The sequence below is a fragment of the Rattus norvegicus genome, chromosome 9 (genome assembly GCF_021556685.1).
Source record: "Rattus norvegicus strain SHRSP/BbbUtx chromosome 9, alternate assembly SHRSP_T2T, whole genome shotgun sequence".
Taxonomy (NCBI): Eukaryota; Metazoa; Chordata; class Mammalia; order Rodentia; family Muridae; genus Rattus; species Rattus norvegicus.
In genome coordinates, this window is record NC_141542.1 from 53472993 (window position 1) to 53492333 (window position 19341).

The 19341-nt window shown below is 51.7% G+C and overlaps 1 protein-coding gene across 1 annotated transcript in view; it reads left to right on the plus strand.

The window, feature by feature from the left end:
- Hs6st1 (heparan sulfate 6-O-sulfotransferase 1) overlaps nt 1-18950 on the plus strand; it is a 39180-nt gene extending 20230 nt beyond the window's left edge. The window contains 1 exon segment of the mRNA NM_001108210.1: nt 16026-18950. Within this exon segment, the coding sequence (NP_001101680.1) occupies nt 16026-16734 (709 nt within the window). The 3' untranslated portion in view covers nt 16735-18950.
- Nucleotides 18951-19341: the final 391 nt, after the last annotated feature.

Consider the following 19341-nt stretch of genomic DNA (forward strand, 5'->3'; position numbering starts at 1 on the left):
CTTTCTGCTGTTCTGCTCTTTCTGCACCCAGACCCACCCTGCTTCATAGGCCCAGGATGCATGCACCCAGAGGCTGTGACCTTAGGAGACATGAACTGTCCCTTGGGGTACAGCTCTCCCAGCTGCCCTTCTCCACCCCTTTCTCTGCCTCTCTGACCACCCAGGGCTTCCCTACTCCCCCACCCAACTGAAGACAGTCACTGCCAGTGATTTGCTCTCAGCTTTAGGGAGTGGCTTTGGGATTGTTAGCCAGTGGGCTTCTTGCCAAGCCTCACCTCAGAGGCTTAGCTGAGGCCTCATTCTGCCCAGGCCCCATGGGGCCGGACTAGTAGGGAAAACAAAGCAGGAAAGAAAAACAGCACAGCTCACCCTGCCTGGTGTGCGCAGGGCCCTCCAGCAGGCCCTGCCTAAGAGCAGCACTCCCTTGCAAGACAGGTATGGGGTGGAGCCCTGGCATGTGTGACCTGTGCTGGCTTCAGAACAGCATGTCCAGGTATGTGCTGTGGCATATGTGTGCAATGCTGGGGCGGGCCCCGTGGAGGCTACACAGAGGCGTGCGGCTGCAGCTGCACCAAGGACTCCAGGTGCTCTCCTGGGCGATCTGTAGGCTCCTTCCTTCTATAAGAGAGAGGGGGGGGGGACGAGAGGGGTGCAGAGCATTTGTAAACCCATGCTCACTACCATGCAGGCAAGAAAGAGAGAAGTGACTCCAAAGGACAGAGTTGTCCTATGCCCATGCACCAGGGCATGCACGCACACGCATGTGTGCACACACACACACACACACACACACCATACACAAATGTGAACCATAATAGTAATATAGATTTAATTAAAAAGAAAAATGACATGAACTTTAGTGGCACCCCAGTAACAGCCCGGAACTGCCTTCCAGAGCCCCTTAGAGTGCTGGCAGAGCCAAGGTTGAGGCAGCCTTTCTGCAAAGAGGCATGTGACCTCACTGTCACCTATGCCCAATTGAGGGTACAAAGGGGTCTCTGGGTTCCCGGGGACACACCATTTTCACTTGAGACAGATCTGAGGACCGCAGGGACAGGCCCCCACCTTGAAGCATAAGGAGACAAAAGCCAGTGGTGGACGCAGTAGGACCATGTGGCCACAGCAGGGCACAGGAACTCCGAGCTCCAGCTCTGTGCTCTTGCTGCACCACGTGGACACTGGATGCCTCATGCTCTGCAATCCAGGGTTGGTGGAGCCTGTGCCGTGAGTGGATTCTCCCCTTCTCCAGACCTCACACCTCTCTGCATGGCCCAGAGACTCGGCTCTCACAGTATAGGGTGCACACCTCCGACTCTCAGCGCCTGTCTCCTGCCTCCTTCCTACCAGGAAGCATGGTAACCCTCCGTAGCTGCTGGTCGGCATGTCCCCCATCACAGGAGGAGCACTAGTGACAGGGATTGATAAAGGGCCAGGCCACATCTCCCAGCTGCAAGATGCCCTCGATCTCACCCTCCTGTCTCAGGCTTCTCCTGGGTGAGTCAAGCCTTGTGTCCACTGGGAACCTGTCAGCTGACACCGCACCACATGCTCCTCCCACTGCCCTTCTGAGTCACTCCCCCCATGTCAGGAGTCTGCAGTGCCTTTAGCCCTTGGCATCCCTGTCTGGGGTCTAGCCTCCTCCCCTTCCTTGTCCTCTCCCCTGTACCTGACAGGATAGCCAAGCTCCCTTAGCTGCCTTTGCATATTAACACAACCCTGTGTCTCCATCTGCCCATTCAACTCTGAGCTTTCCTGAGGCGCTGAGGGCCCCAGCATCTGACCAAAGGTGAACTCTTACAGCTACTCCCAGGATGTACGGTCCCAGGCTGCTGGCACAGAAGGCCCTCTTTTCTGGGTGAGCCTCAAACCCTGGCATCTCTACCCTGGTGGGCGTGATTGTGCCCACCCCTGACAGAAGTGTCTGGAGGACAGATGGGCCAGAAGCTTAGAACATTCCTGCCATTTCAGAAACCTCGATGCTCCCAGCCAGAGCAGGTCAGAGCTATGGGGGCCCAGAGCCATCCAAGTCTGTGCCTGTCCAGGCCAGCCTGGATGATCCTGTAGATCCTCTTGGCCTGTCTTAATGCAGGAGGAGGGACTGGGGCCCTGGCTGGGCTAAGTCCCTATTGTGCTTGCTCTGCCTCCCACTTCCCTATTTTAGCTGCTCCCTGTTAACCCTTTTCTTATGGGGACTGCCCCAGCCTAGCATAAGCCCCAGCCTAGCGTAAGCCTGACTCCTCAAAATATTTTAAGGCCTTCTAGGCTACACTGTCTTCCACACCCTCCCTGGGATTTAGAAACTCCGGAGAGGACTTTGTGGTACTGACCAGGTCAGAGTTGGGTAGGGGAGGAGGACTGGGAACACCTTAGAAGCCTACTTAGTATGTCCTCAGGCAGAAGTAACCATGGGCATGCAGCCAAGCTGCAAGGCTGGCCCTGTCCCATGTCTGTCTCCAGCCCTCCCATAGAAACAGAGGAAGGCAGCAGAGGATTGGAGAGGCCCAGCATTGCTCATATGCATGTCCTTAAACACCCTGCCATGGGCTAGTAAGAATGGCTGTCTGGGAAATGGTGCTGGCTGGGAAGCCTGATGGTTTAACCCTAGCCCCTGGAACCCACCCTCATGGTGGGAGGAGAGAACTGACTGCCCTCTGACACACACGACATGAATAAACACGCTATAGGCAGGGCATATAGCACTGCTCCTTAGAGAAATCTATCCTCCTCCAGGCAAAGTACTGGCCCCTGGAGGTCCTGAGGCCCCAAGGCCCCATGTCACAGCCAGAACCTCCCTGACTGACGCACTGCTGAGCTCACTGGTACCCAGGAGGCCAGGCCAGTAGGAGGAGGAGATGGGTAAGAAGGCCACTCGCTGCCCACCCACTGCCACCTCCAGCTTCTAGGACGGAGTCTCTGCGAAAACATTCACAACTTAGCAGCTAGAACCCAAGGCAAGGATTACTGGGAGTGAAGTTGTCCACCTGGTAGTAAGTAGGGCTGCCTCCTGCTGCCCTAGAACGTCAGATCATAGGAGGGAGCCTGGACAGTGTTGCCCCTGAGTCCTGTGTCACCTCCCATCAGTTTGGAGTTAATGTGGGGAGTGCGATCATGTTTGACCCACATTTGAGGAATTCTCACATAATGGGGATTCCTACTTTTCCTGTGGGCTTAGAACCAAAGAGGCATTCCATTTTAGCAAATGTTCCTGAATGCCTATTAAGATCTATCATCAGGGGGTTGGGGATTTAGCTCAGAGGCCCTGGGTTCGGTCCCCAGCTCCGGGAAAAAAAAAAAAAAAAAGATTTATCATCAGCTGAGTACAGCGCCCACCACAGGGGAGTCTTCTCACTGCGGATCATCTCGCGCGCCTGGTGTGTGTGATACTTACTCCTGGGCTGGAGAGATGGCTCAGCCGTTAAAGGCTAGGCTCACAACCAAAATATAAGATACTTACTCTTGATTGTCAAGTTGTTTGATTTAGAATCTCTGTGGAAACGTTGTGTACGTCTGTCGGGGAGTGTCTAGATTAGGTGTGTTGAGGTGGGAAAAGACAATGCTCCTTGTGGCACCATCCCATAGACCCGGGTCCTAGAATGACAGACAGGACACAGGGAGCTGAGCAGTATCCATCTCTCCCCCTGACTGTGGGTGAGATGTGAGTCGTTGCTTCACACTCCTGCTGCCCTGCCTTCATCACTGTGATGGGCTGCACCTTTAGACTGTGAGCCTGAATAAGCCCTTTTTCCTTGAGTTGCTTTTGTTGGGTGTTTATCACAGCCACAAAACAGTAAGCAATGTGCCTGTCAGAACCTAACCCCGGCCACGTTACAGTGTCAACACGTCCTCTTGGAGATGAGTGGATCAATTTTGTTCCAGATGCTTGACATCTGGACTTACATGAAACTGACCGTGGTGTCCTCTCTTGGTTTGTCTGAGATTTTTTGTTTTGTTTAAAGATTTATTTATGGGCTGGAGAGATGGCTCAGTGGTTAAGAGCACCGACTGCTCTTCCAGAGGTCCTGAGTTCAAATCCCAGCAACCACATGGTGGCTCACAACCATCCGTAATGGGATCTGATGTCCCCTTCTGGTGTGTCTGAAGACAGTTACAGTGTACTCATATACAAAATAAATAAATAAATCTTTTTAAAAAAAAAAGATTTATTTATTATTTATTATAAGTACACTGTAGCTGTCTTCAGACACACCAGAAGAGGGCACCAGATCCCATTACAGATGGTTGTGAGCCACCATGTGGTTGCTGGGATTTGAACTCAGGACCTCTGGAAGAGCAGTCGGTGCTCTTAACCACTGAGCCATCTCCCCAGCCCCTAAGTTTTAACATTACATTTCCATTGGCTTTGGAATATGCCCCAAAGAGCATTGGCATCTCCTTTCCTGTCCAGGTGACGACACCTAAACATTGGTTAATCTATTCTTTTAAATGTCAGCAGAAATAAGTTGGCATTTTTGTAGGAATTTTCCCCCACATTTTTTTTTTAATTTGGAAAAAGTACCAAATCAGAAGAAGATGGTTTAATGGGTAACGTGCTTATCACAGCCTGAGGGCCTGTGTGAGTGGGTTCTGGTCCTCAGCATCCAAGTAAGAAGCTAGACATGGTAGCATAGGCTAGCACGGAGGCCAGAGGATTCCTGGGGCTTATGGGCCAGCTAGTCTAGCCGCACTGGTGAGCACCAGGTTCAGAGAAAGACCCTGCCTCAAAACATAAAGTAGAGAGTTTTGACCCGGTGTCAGTTGACCTATGCTTTCCACACACACGGGCATGCATATGCACACACGTGCATCAGGTCTTCACACAGCTGAAATAATATGAGCCCTCGCTGAACCATTGGTGTTTTTGTTGTATTTGTGCTCGTGTATGAGAATTCACTCCATTTCCAGACAGACACATGAACTTGTAGATGGATGTGAACTTATAAGTGTGTGCACATCTGTGTATATGTATGTGTGCTTGCTTTAGGTAAAAGTAAGCCACAGCTGTTCCTTGGTATATACACTAAGACATTTAGGAAATTTTATTCTGAAGTAGATTCTTCTCTCTATAGCCCAGGCTGGCCTCCGACTAGAGATTCTCCTGCTTCAACCTCCCACGCCCACCCCCCACCTCCAGTTCCACAGACTGGCTTTTGCGATATGGGTTCTGGGGAACTGAACTCACGTTTTCTTGCTTGCAAGACAGGCACCTTGCCAACTGAGCCATCTGCACAGCCCAGTTCTGATTTTATTTTTGAGATTACAGGTCCATTGGTGATCTTACATCTGGACATTTTCTGCAAAAGCTTTGACCAATGTTTTCTCTTTCTCTTGCATGTTCTGGTTCACCCGCCTCGTGTGGTGATTGGTGAGAACAGGTAAGTGTATTTCACCTGCTTCTCCTTCCTCCCATGCTGACTGGGCTGAGCCTAGTCCGACTTCCCCACCTGCCGGGTGCCATGTTATGGACCTCAGGAGAGGTCATATCTGTATTTCACAAGGAAGAAATATGTCAGGGGTGTTCTGTAGGGACCCTGTTCCAGCCACACTGCTCATCCGTGGCAGAGCCCTTGGCCAGTGGAAGACCTTTGTCCTGATGCTGACTATGGCACACCTAGTTTCCACCAGGCCACACATGTAGCCTGTGAAGTCAGATACCCCCAGGAACCTTGGTTTACCAATCCACAGGGGCTTCTAATAGTGACCAGGAAAAGGGCCACTCCCTACTCCCTTGGAGGTACCAAGGAGAGCGGTCACTGGGAAGCCAAAGTGTCAGGTGAGGTGGAGAAGGATCCCTGACACTAGAAAGCCCAGTAGTCCCTACACCCTGGGGTCATTACAAGAGGCAGCTTTCCTATTGTATCAACTAAAGGTTGCCAACACCTTCCCTGTGGAGAAGCTGGATCAGCAGGATCACAGACTGATAGAAATTGGGGATATTGCAACTGATTTGGTCACAGAATAGTTCTTTCTAGAATGGCTGTCTAGACTGAGGGAAAGTAGTCTACTATGAGGTGGGTGGGGGTGTGGTGTGTAGATGTCAGCCTCCTTTTGAGGAGAGACTGCTTATGGTGGCTGCCTGTAAGAGAACTACGGATAGACTGTTACTTAGGATTGTAGGAAAGAGCCAGCCACCAGGGGTATTTTTTTGTTGTTTTGTTTTACTTTTTTTAGTTTGACATGTTGGGCCTGGAGGGTGTTCCAGAACACCCTACTTGGTCTTTAGACCCTTTCTGGACTTCCTAACCCCAAAAAGGTTACAGAGATACAGAAAGATACGAAGTAGCCTACTGTCTTTAGACATAGTGTCTATTTTGCACTCATTGTAGGTATGTATCTTTGGTGGAGGTGGTGGTATTTGTGTGTGTGTGTCTGTGTGTGTCTGTGTGTCTGTGTGTGTCAGAAGACAACTCTCTCTGGAGTCACTTTAGATTGTATACTTTTTTTGTTTGTTTGTTTCTTTGGTTATTAAAAAAAATGGAAAAATACAAAGAAAGCAAAGGAAAATCTACCCAGGACACTGGACAGAGGCCCCAGCCTATGCCTCCCAACGGCCATGTAATCTCTGGGAACAGCATGTCATTGCCTCTGGCTTGTAAACCCTGTCCAATCCTGGCAGGCATGTTCCTGTCAGGCACACTGCATGTTGCTTTGTGTGGTTATGGCTGTGTGTAGTTAGCAACATGCCTGATACAGATAACCAGAGCTAGGCGCTGCCTCGTTAGTGGCTGGAGCAGATGAGGACTGGGTGCCTTGGCCCAGCCAAGTCCATGTACTGCACACACTGGCAGAGCCCAGCACGCCTCCCCTCAGAGGCCTCTGTTTCCCCTCTTTGGCCTGGCATTCATGGGGGAGGAGGGTAGAAGCCAGTTGCGGCCGATGAAGATGTGAGAAAGAACAGTATGACTTCTAAGCACCCACCCCCACAGAAACAAGGAGGTCAAAAGAGCTAGTTGCCCTTCCTCCCCCGTCCCCAGCTCTCAGCTCCAACAAGAGGAAACAGAGTTCTGTCACCTTCTCTTGACCTCAGTATATGAATGTGTGCATGAATGCACGCAGAAGCCACATCTTGCCTGCCTGGCATCAGGAGCCAGAAAATACAGGCAGGTGGGCGTGAAATATGAATGAGTTACGGCAGGCCTCTCCTACTCTCCTCTTCCCTGGCACGAGGCCCCAGGCAGCCTCTCTCCTCACTAGAGAATCCCACTCACTGGAGCCCTGCCTAGATGCTTCAGACAGATGCCAGGACAAGGCCACGCCTATATGTTGGAGGATGCAAGCAGAACACTGTTTAGGGTGCCTTTCTGCAGTGAGACTGACAGGGCACAGAGCCCCTAAACCCAGCCTCTCCTCTCCTCTTCCCTCAAGAGAGCTGGAAACTCTCACAGATCTGACTTTATGGTCTGACCTGCTTGAAGGCATTGATAGGACCTCCTCCGACAGCCTCTCCCTGGACGGGGATTTCCCAGAATCTCCCTTGAGCCACTACCGGCCATACTGATACCAACCAGGTTAAAACTATTCATGGGCCTGGTAGACCAGCACCAGCCCAGTCCTCTCCGCCCCAGGAGGGGCTTGGGATGGGTATCTCATAGTGAACAGTTGGGGTTGTCCCAGCGGGTAACCAGGAAGTGTGGCATGGGGAAGGAACATCGCCTGTGCCTTGGCAAGCCTGGTCAGCACACAAGCTGGGCCCGGGGCAGCCCTGAGCTCTCCTGGGCTTTGACTGAGCCTCATGGGATCTGCAGGGCTCTAGGAACTTAGAAAAGCTTGCACTTCCCCAAGGGTGGGACCGTGACACCCTGCCTTGTCCTAGGGACTTTGGGGACCTTCGTGCTACCACCCAGATGCCCACACAATAGCTCAGTTTCTCTGTGGGTGCAGCTCTTTGGCAGTAAGGCCTCTTGGTAAAGCAGCCAGCTTCATTTATAAAGTGAGCAAAGATTTTCACACTCCCACTAAGCCACTAGGTGCAGCCACAAGGCGGGGGGGTGGGGGTGGGGGTGGGGATCAGGGTTTCCTACAGCTCACCCAGTAATGACGCACTTCTCTCACTTTGGTTGTTTTAAATACTTTGGTGTTTTTAAACAAGAATGAGAAATTTCATTTTGTTCACAACAGGGCCCTAGCCTGCCCTGTCTTCCTTGTTCCTGTCAGGGCCCTCCTTGTATCATGGAAATACTGCATGAATCCTATGAATTAGGAAAGGGATCCACAAACCAGTACTGAAAGGGCAGTGCTTCTTAAGGCTGAGCGAGGGGTTGGGGATTTAGCTCAGTGGTAGAGCGCTTGCCTAGCAAGCACAAGGTCCTGGGTTCGGTCCCCAGCTTCGAAAAATAGAAAAGAAAAAAAAAAAAAAAAAGGCTGAGCGAGGCCTCCTGCCATGGCTGGTCCTTCTAGGCTAGCTGGCCAAGGGCTCACCTGTCTCCACCTCCCATCTCACTGGGATAGGATTATGTGTTCCCTTATCCCCCAGCTCCCATCCCAGTACTGTTCTATTAACATACTATTAAAATAGATACCACTCCAACAAATCTTCATAGGCCTGGAAGTAGATATTTTCTGTCAGCCTGTTTAACAGATGCAAACCAGGGGGTGTAATGAGCATCCTGTCCATCCGTCATTGGGGTCACGAGTAAGGTCCTTCCTGTCAGGTGCGACCTCTTGCTCTGCTGTCTGCCCATTTCCCAGTCAGAACTGTAGGGGTCTGGGGTCTGGGACAGTGGATGTAAGGAGTCTTGAACACTAGGACAAGAATGAGTACCAGCCCCCCACTCACCCTACAGAGAAAGGCCAGCGGGCACCCGTTGTCGGCACCCGTCAGGCCCGGTGGCTGCCTTGGACAGGACTTGATAGCTACTTTCCTCATTGCTGCAACAAAATATGTGACTAAAGAAACTTCAGGAAGGCAGGTGCTTTGGTTCACAGTTGAATCAAGCAGACGAGGACATGGCGGGAGGAGCGGGAGGCAGCTGGTCACACTGTGACTACAGAGAGATGGGTGATGGTGCTCATCTCAGATGAGCTCCCTGAGCTACTTCTGCCTGCATTCGGGGAGGAGTCTCCTCACCTCAGGTAACCCAGTCTGGATGAAGGCCTCGAAGGCATGGCCAGAGGTTTATCTCCCTTTCGATTCTGCATCCCATCGAGTTGACGTGAACAAACATACCTGTTGTGGTTAGAGGTGAGGCGGATGACTGGGATGGGCTCTGCTGTCCTGCAGACCTGAGGTGTTCAGTCACACAGTCAGTCCCTCAGCCTGGTGGCCACTGTCCACAGGTCTACTGGCACTCCTCCATACCCTACCCACGCCTGAATGGACTCTGCCTGGGCATTCTTCTGGTAACTTCTAAAAGCCAGAGCCTCGCCCCTGATCAGAAGGGAGACTAGCACAGGAAGGCAGGAACTAGGTACTAGGTACTGGGTACTAGTAGTAGGGTAAGATCACCCTCCACCCACCCTGCTACCCAGTGACCTCTCTGGTAAGCAGCTTGTCTGTGATTCCAAAGCTGAGCGAAGGCCCAAGGAGGACTCGGGACAGAGGTGCCAAGCACTGGGGAAGGCAGGCCCTATGTCCTTGGTCTGTGCCAGTCAAGGCTTGTTGGGTCCCACTGGGTCTGCCCTCCACACCATGGTCAAGAGCAATGGGAATGGGTCTTCACCAAATACACTGGCCAACGGAGAGAGCTGCAGGTAACTTGGGTCACACATCACCGTAGCTCCAGAAACGGGATCAGCCCCACCCCGGAACCTGTAACTTGAAGCAAAACTTCAAGTATCCCACCTTCCTGCAGATGAGGGAGGCGCCATGTATTAACATTAAGAGACAGAAAGTGGGCTGGAGAGATGGCTCATTGGTTAAGAGCACTAACTGCTCTTCCAGAGGTCCTGAGTTCAATTCCCAGCAACCACATGGTGGCTCACAACCATCTGTAATGGGATCTGATGCCCTCTTCTGGTGTGTCTGAGGACAGCTACAGTGAACTCATATAAATAAAAATTAATTTAAAAAAAATTTTTAAAAAGAAAAAGTTTGTCTCAAACTTTTGCAAGAACCTACACCTGAGATTGTCCTCTGACCCCCATATATGTGCTGTGGCGCATATGTGTATGTGGGCACGCTTGTGTATACACACACAAAAGACAGAAGCATAGAAAGCTAGTTCCCTAGAAAGGAACTGCGCTGGCCCTGGGCCTCAGCAATCTGCCCAACCCAGGTAGGACATTTGACACACTACCTACCCCCATGCTGCTTGTAGCCATGAGGTGCCTACCACCTCACACCTGTGTCTAAAAACAGCGTGGCTCGAGTTCAAACGAGCTTGCTCTACTTTAGGAGCCCATGTCCTTGGCAGAGCAGCCTCAGATCCTGAGTCTAATGAGTGGGTTAACTGGAGCAAACAGTGGGTACCCTCTCGGTTCATGGTTTGAGAGATGCTTGTGCCTCTGGAAGTGGGTTTGATGATGCAAATGTTCAGAGGTCCAGAGCAGGGCAGGAGCCCCCTTGACCAGAGCACCAATGGCCAAAGAAGAAGTTGGCGGAATGGAAGATCAAGCTACATCATCCACGTCCTGGCTACTGCCCAGAAAAGTCACACCCTCTCTGAGACGTAGACATTGGCATGTCCCGGGCTTTTAAAGAAGGGGAGACCTCGGTGCACAGGCTGGGTGAGCACCTCCTCCGTACAAGGGAAATGGTAATGACCTAGAGCCAAGTGTGGCTGGGGACAGATGGATGGGGAGGACTCCAGGGGAGGCCCTGGAGATGGGGGTAAAGTATGAAGGCTAATGACCGTGGGTACAGGCCCCAAAGCATGCCTGAGTCCTCCAGTCACCCAGCTGCAGGCTTAGCCATAGAAGTCTGCAAGAAGACCCAGGCCAGGTAACCTGCTTCTTGGCAGGAAGGCCAAGGCTAAGCAGGAAGGACAGCTGTGGACCAGGCTGAGAGAGACCAGTCTATAATGGGATACGATGCCCTCTTCTGGTGTGTCTGAAGACAGTTACAATGTACTCACATACATAAAATAAGTAGTAATTTTTTTATTAAAAAAAAGTTGTCCAGACACAAGGTAAATGGACACATTTACCTGGCCTTCTGGCTCACCAGATTAATAAACGTGACTATTGTTGATACCCTGAACCCAGGAGCCTACCCTCACATTGTACAAGGTCCTCAGTGTGGAGGCGTGAGCAGATGGATTAGGTCAGAGACAAAGACAGGGTGGAAGCTTATGTCCCTCCCTTTGAAAAGGAGCCAGACACAGGCTGGCACCGGTAAGAGCCGTGGAGACCCCAGAGACCCACGATCTACTTCCTGCCTTTACTTGGCCAGAAAATGGAGCTTCTCCTTAGGGTCTGAGTTGACTGCAGATACTCAGTCAGCAGTCACACCCACACTCCAGCCAGTCAGAGAAGAGGACAGAGTGTCTCCGGGGACATCACGATGACCAGGCTTAGTCATTCAACCATACTTAGCTGCAAATCACCTTCCGGGCTTCTTTCCCCTCAGATGCTATCATCTTGAGGGTACATACATACAAGCATGGCTTCTCTGTCACCATTGCCTTTTGTGCTGTCCATAAGGAGTCAGCTTAGGCTGAAGTTCTTTAAGGGTCCAAGTGATTGATGCTGGGCTAGCCGCTCACAACCCTGAATATTCACTTCCTGTCTTCAGCTAGCTGCATCAGTGGATGGCAGAGGGCCGTCTAGGGCTCAACTACACACACTCCAACCCAAGAAAGGACTCCGTCCTGCTATCCACAAGGGCTGTTTGCTGTGGGCACTGCCCGCTCTGGGCGTCTGAGGGCTGAAGGAGCTCCTGGGAGGGCTGTGAGCAGGGTCTGCGTGCTCCTCTCTACAGCACCTGACCCCTGATGTCACGAGGCCTGGACCTGAACCTGGGTATTTTTGGAAACAGACTCGGTGACTCAACAGAAATAGCCACTGCTTTCCTTTGAGTATTAGCAGAGGGGGACCAGCATTTTCTCTCCAGCATTTAGAGGGGGAGAACACACACACCACTTCCAGCTACTAACAGCTGCTCAAACTTGATGGGCTGGGAAGCTCACAGGCACCCAGGAAGGGCTGCTTGTCCCCGCATACACTGTCAGGAGGCAGGGTGAGAGGCAGGCCCCTGGGAACCCGCTCACTCCACTAAACGGGTGCCATGTCACTTGCTTAAGAACTGAATTGTACCAGGCCTGGTGGCACATACCTAGAATCCTAATACTCAAGAAGCTGAGGCAGGAGGACTGCCGAGACTCAAGGGCCTAAGTTACATCATCTCCTGGTTGTGGGCAGCATCCACTCCCCTGATCTGGGTGCCACAGCTGAGCTGCCTTTGTCTTAGGGTCTGAGTTCTAGGACCCATGGCTAAAGTCTTGACCATTGCACCTCTGGTTGGTCTTACAGGGAGGCTTAGCAGCAAATGTCTTTACCCACTAAGCCATCTTGCCAGCCCCCTCCTGTGATTTTAACTTACTTAAGAGGCTGCAAAAGATAGTGTGTCTTCCTTGCCCTGATGGTACATGATTGGGAGACCCACCAAACCAATGTACACACACACACACACACACAGTTAAAATGACTGAATAAATCTACGTCAGAGATGCCAGAGCTGATAGGAAACTGCCATCTGTAGGACAGAATTATCCATTACTAGAGGTCCTCTGAGGTTTGCTTTGCCTGTGAGTTTTATCCTTGAGGCCATTCCTGACCCAGCCTCTTCTTTCTCACTCCCTCCTTGACCCTTCTTCACCCACTCCACAGTGTGTGCAGGTCTTTGGTTGTTCTCCTGTGTGGGTACACGTGGAGGCCAGAGTTGGACACCAAAATGTCTTCCTCTATCGTGGTCCAGCTCCTGTTTTGACATAGGGCCTCTGACTGAACCAGCTAAACTGGCTGTCTCACAGCCCTGGGATCTACCTATCTCCCTCCCGTTCCCCTGTATTGCTGGGATTATAGGTGTGTGCAACTGTGCTCATCCTTTCTGCAGGTGCTGGGACCCACACTTGTGATCGTTTGGCAAGCAGTTCGCTCTCTGACCCGCCTGCCAAGCCCTCCTGGGCTTTCTGCAAACTAGGAAGACACTCTGGGATCTGGCCCTGCCTTGGCCTCTGACTTCCACCACTGTCCCTTCTGACGTCAAAACCGTAGACTCTCAGTCTGCTAAGAAGACTCTCAGCCCTATCCTATTTGGGAATGCTGCCCACAACCCCAGGGACCCTAGTCAGGGCTGGCACCTCCATGTCCTTGTTCCTACCTGTCCACGCTAGAGAATTCAGAAGTATTAGTTAGAAGCCAGTGTTCCTCCTGAGTCCTCCACAACCCCTCTGTGGACAGGTATTAGCATGGCTGCTGCCAGAAAGGCTGGGTACTGCCATTTCATGTCCATCACTCTTTCTGTAGAGGTCTGGGGAAAGCCTTCACACAGCAGATCTGACCCCAGAGTCTATTAAGGGAGTTCAACTTTCCCCAGCGAGAAGTTCTGTCCTTGGAGATAAAGGACAGAAACCCTAATTAGCACGAAGTAGCCTCTAGCTGCTGCAGCAAGAGACCCAGCTCGATCAGAAGTATTTCATAGCGTAAACAGATCCATTGTCATACTCTTATGCAGATGACCATTCCAGAGTGATCCCTCATGATTTTCCCAGAGGTGATTTCCTTTCCTCCAGAGCTAAGTGAATTTACAGAAGCTGAGACTTGCAGGTTTCTAGTTCAGAACTTGCTGTCTCCGTGGGTATGGGTGGTGGTCACTGCTCATCAGGGAAGAGCAGGCATATACCTCTCCCAGAAGAGAGGAATGGAGTGAGCAGGCTCACGGAAGCAGGAGTCAGCAGGCTGGGCAAGCTCTGTTGTCTCGGATCAGAGGCAGAGGCCCCTGATTCTGTGTTTTTATTGCTGTGCCCCTAATATTTCCTGTCAGTTCGTTAATCATGCATATTTTTTAAAGATTTATTTATTATATATAAGTACACTGTAGCATCTGGTGTAGACATACCAGAAGAGGGCATCAGATCTCATTACAGATGGTTGTGAGCCACCATGTGGTTGCTGGGATTTGAAGTCAGGACCTCTGGAAGAGCAGCCAGTGCTCCTAACCACTGAGCCATCTCTCCAGCCCCTGTCTCCTTTTGTCAGCAAGATTGTATTTAAGTGTGGGTGCCCAGTGATGCCAGAAGAGGGTGTCAGGGCACCTGCAGCTAGAGTTAGAGAAGATTGGGAGCTGGGCCATGGGCGTTGAGAACTGATCGAGCCCTCTGCAAGGACAGCAAGTATCCCTAACCACTGAGCCGTCTCTCTAGCCCCTGGGTTTTCTTTTTCCTGAAGTGTTTGAGGCACGTAAGAACTTGTATCGTGTCTATGAGAAATAACTAACTCAGAGCACTGAAGGCCTGTTACCCTTGCTGCCCGAAGCCCATCCCAGAGGATGGTGTCCCTAGGCCTCCACCCTCAGAGCGCACCAGCTGTAGCCTCTGCCTTGAATTTCCACCTCATTACAATGAAATTATAAATGACTTCAGATTTATTTTAGTGTGTGTGTGTGTGTGTGTGTGTGAATAACTGAGGAAGACAGAAAAACACCTCAGATCTCCTGGAATTGGAGTCACTGGTGGTCATGAGCCACCTAAGTACTGGTTACTGACCTTTGACCTCTGGAAAGACAGCAAACGTTTTTAACAGATCATCTCTCTAATGCCAATTTTTACTTCTGAAAACTTGGTAAACATAGTATTATTATCATTATTATTATTACTGCTGCTGCTGCTGCTACATGTGTGGGGAAACCTGGCCTCTGAGACCAGTCTGTGCAATCCACCAGGTGACCAGGCAGACAAAAGGCACGGTACTTTACGGGACCTCAGACGATATGGTGGGACAGTCAGGGTGCCCTGAGCCATGAGATGGTGCATGCCCAATTCTTGGGGTGAGGGAACTGCTGGCTCTCAGTCACACAGAGCTCACCCCAGGAGGAAGGCAGCCCTGTTGAGACATCTGACCCTAGAGTTACCATCTGTTCAGTGCTGATGGACTTCTAACACCAAGGACACAAAATGCTTCCGAAGGTCAGAGGCCACCACACAACATGTCGGCAAGGTATATAGGTCCCAGGCATAAGGCCAGATGGGCCCCATTCTGAGGGGGTTACAGCCACCATCTGACTCACTGAGAGAAACTGCCAATCCCTTCCTTGAACATCCTGGGAAACTTCTAGGACATGGCCTAAGTTAGCCAACCCATAGGAGCTCCAAGGACAGGACCAGACAGGACATTGGAGGCCCACGACTGCCCTGGGGGGATAGCGGGGTCGGGGCGGGGGTTCTGCAGTCTCTGTAAAGGGCCAGATCGCTTTTGTCAGAACTATCACTCCTGTGGCTTTCAAGTTGTCAAGTTGTATGGTGGCAGCTGCTGGGGCCTCCTCACCCTCCCTCTCCCACCAAGATGTATCAGCAGATACCTGCTGGTGGGCCCCACACAGGAGAAGGGGATGGGGAAGTCAGAAATTCAACAAGACCTTAGCCAGGAAAACCAGGGGGTGTGCTCCTTCTCACTGTCTGGGAAGGGAGTAGCCGCCATATTTTACCCATCTGCCTACAGTGCCCTGAGGTTCCCAAACCCGCCATCAGAATGCTCAGGAGAGACACCCCATTGTCCTGTGTCTGTGCTGCCTAAAGGAAAAATTTAGGTCATCCCTCCTTCATCTACATATCTGCAGTAGCCCAGGCCATTCCGCAGGATATAGTCAGGTTGTCCCTGCTTGAGTTGGGGACTGGGGCAAGAGGGAACAGAAGCCAGGCACTACAACACACCATTCTGTGGTCCCACTTATAAGGCATGCCCTGGATAGTTCCATCCCTCAGACTCCAGGTTTTTTCCTCAGAAACATGGCTGAGCCGAAAGCTTATGATGTAGCTGGAATCAACTGGATGTCATGTGCCCAAGGGTCCATGGTAAAGAGCCATCGTTGCCACAGTGGGCACAGCTCTGTCCCCTTTCCAGCAATACTGATCTCTTCCCCGTTCTGATTGTAGAAAGTTCTACTACATCACCCTGCTGCGAGACCCTGTATCCCGCTACCTGAGTGAATGGCGACATGTACAGCGTGGGGCCACGTGGAAGACCTCCTTGCACATGTGTGACGGGCGCACACCGACCCCAGAGGAGCTGCCACCCTGCTACGAGGGCACAGACTGGTCGGGCTGCACATTGCAGGAGTTCATGGATTGCCCCTACAACCTGGCCAACAACCGGCAGGTGCGCATGCTGGCTGACCTCAGCCTGGTGGGCTGCTACAACCTGTCTTTCATCCCCGAGAGCAAGCGGGCCCAGCTGCTGCTGGAGAGCGCCAAGAAGAACCTGCGCGGCATGGCCTTCTTCGGCCTCACGGAGTTCCAGCGCAAGACGCAGTACCTATTTGAGCGGACGTTCAACCTCAAGTTCATCCGGCCCTTCATGCAGTACAACAGCACGCGGGCGGGCGGTGTGGAGGTGGATGAGGACACTATCCGGCACATCGAGGAGCTCAACGACCTGGACATGCAGCTTTATGACTATGCCAAGGACCTCTTCCAGCAGCGTTACCAGTACAAGAGACAGCTGGAGCGCAGGGAGCAGCGCCTGCGCAATCGCGAAGAGCGCCTCCTGCATCGCTCCAAGGAAGCGCTGCCACGGGAGGACACGGAAGAGCCAGGCCGAGTACCCACCGAGGACTACATGAGCCATATCATTGAGAAGTGGTAGTAATGTCAGGGGCAGAGAATGATGGGCAAGAATTAACAGGGAAAGAAGTGGGGCCAACAGTTCTTGCTGTTTGGTGCCGCGGGAACCGTGCTAGTAGGCTGCCCTAGACCTTGATGGAGCAGGGTAGGACCTCTGGGGCAGATGGCCTCCCTGCTGTCCTGGCCCCTGTGTCACAGTTAAAACTGACAAAGATTTGAAAAAGACTGGCGAGGGGACGTGTCTGCCCAGCTGAGACTCCCACACCTACTATGCACGCACCGGCCCCCAATGACCAGCCCGCTAGGAACATGTTACTAGCTCCTAATAGCTTGGTTGAAGCTCCTTGGTCTTTGGGGACCCTAATACCCCCAGAACCTTGGGGAGCCTTTTCTTTTGAGAATACAAGCATATCTCTGAGGCGTCCTCAGACCTGGAGTGCTCCCCAACCCCCACCTATCAAAGCTGCTTTCAAGGTCAGGGTCAGCCCCAGCTATGGCCGAGATGACTCAAGTCTGGCACCTGGCTACTGCACTCCCTGGGCCATGATCAGAATCCACGGCATATCCTGGCTTTGGGGGAACCAGGTTCAAGCAGGGAAGGGATGGACACCAAGAATGCCCCCCCACCAATCCCTATGCTTTCTGATGCACTGCCCCTCCCCCATCACTGAAACATTTATACAAGGGCTTGTGTGCCAATGTTCCTACCATACCAGCAACTCTTTCAATCCCATGCATAAAAGCATCCTTTGGCTGGGATACAGGGCCACATCAACCTGAGTTGGTACTGAATGGCCGGGATGGGGATTTTCCCATTCTCAGCTAAGATTGGAAGAAACCATTCTGGATGTCCTTTCTGGGGCCTGTTTGCATAACCCTCCCCATCCTGGCTCTCCTTACACCTTCCTACCCTTCACAAAGTCTGACCCAGCTATTTCCAGCAGCCCCGTGAACCAACCAGGGACCGTATTAGAAGCCATGTTGCATATTATATTAAGTTCTTTTTTTTTTTTTTTTTTTTTTTTTTGGCCTAGTGCCCTATCCCTTACGTTCTTTAAGAGGCCCTGGCAAGCCCTTAGTGGAGGTGCCATGACTTTTTCAGAGTCCATATGCATGCAGCCAAGGGTTGTGAGCTGTCCCTGAGATAGGACAGGGCCCACTCCCTGCCTCTGCCTCACTCTGCACTCAGGCTAAGAAGGGGAGGGTCACCACAGACAGGAGTGGGGGCCATTATGTAGCACAGCAATATTCTAGATGTTGGCAGGTGTCACTGCTGCCCCAGAGCAATGGCTTAATCTTCACGTGTGTGGTATAGGATCAGGCACTGGGCACTTGACCTTGGGGTCCATGGGCAAGATGAGTTCTGATTGTGCACTGTCCGGCCCAATCTAGGGCCACCTTTATGGTGGTTGATCACTCTGAAGATATGGGTGGCAAGATGAGTTAGAAGGTCAAGGTCACTGAGAAGAATTGGCTTAGATGGCCAAGTTTAGAGTGAATATATTATCTTTGGGGAGCCTGGGGCATTTTGGGGAACCCATGGATCTCTTACAGGTCATGCTGGTTGCTGCCACTTCTGTCAGGAAGCGCCCCAGCTCCACGTTACCCCTCCCCCCTTCACAACCTTCTGTGTACCCGACCTGAACATAGGCTCTGTCCTATACATACTGGAATAGGTTTTAACGTATGCCCCGTCATCCTGACTCACACAGAAGCACGGGTCTCTCCTCAATCTTTGCTGCATTTGAAAAAATATTCCCTCCCATCTCAGGCCAGCGCCAGGTTGAAGCGTCCTCAGTCCCTCAATTGTCCACCCCTGCCTGAGGCTCAGGCTACCAGCTTTGGGACACAGCTTCCTGGTACTCGCGGCATCTCAGAACAGGGTGCTTCTCCAGCTCCGAGGACTCTGCCTACAGGGCTGTTCCCCGGCAAGCCGAGAACTCAGTCCCCAGGCACCCTGCAACCCTGCAGACACCCCCTCCTAGAATGGGAAGCAGGGAACCTGCCCAGCTGACGCGTCTGAACTGGAACTGTCTCACTTGAACCCAGGAGCTTTAAAACTTTATTTATTTATAGCTTCTTATTAAAAAATTAAAAAAAAAAAAGCGCTGAGAAGGAATCGTTTTGGTTATTCATACGGAATTGATCATGGAAAAGCAAAACTGGTTGGTTGTCTTCTAATTGTCTTCGCCTAGATGGAGTCTGAACATTAGCGGATGAATAAACCCTGAAAAGGTCATCTTGTGCTGTAGTCTGTGGTGATGTAATCATGTTTAGGCAGGGGTGACGGCAAGACCGCTCGGGTGCAGGTGGCCCGCCAAACAGTGAGATGCTGGCTAAGTAAAAGCTCATAAACCACAAAAGGTAGAAACGTTCATCATTTATTGTAAGACGTGCCCAGGTGACACCGGATGAAAGGGGACTGTCACCAACAGCAGTAACCCTGCCGTCCGTCACCAAGACTCCCTCTGCTCAGCTTTTAACTTTCAGATGGCAAACAGAAAGAGGTCTCTGGGCATGCCTCTCGGCTGGCAGAGTGTCTAGCATACAGGAAGCCGAGGTTTGACTCCCCGAACTCGGGAGCTGGAAGCAGGAGGATCAGTTCAAGGTCATCCTTGACGGACAGGAA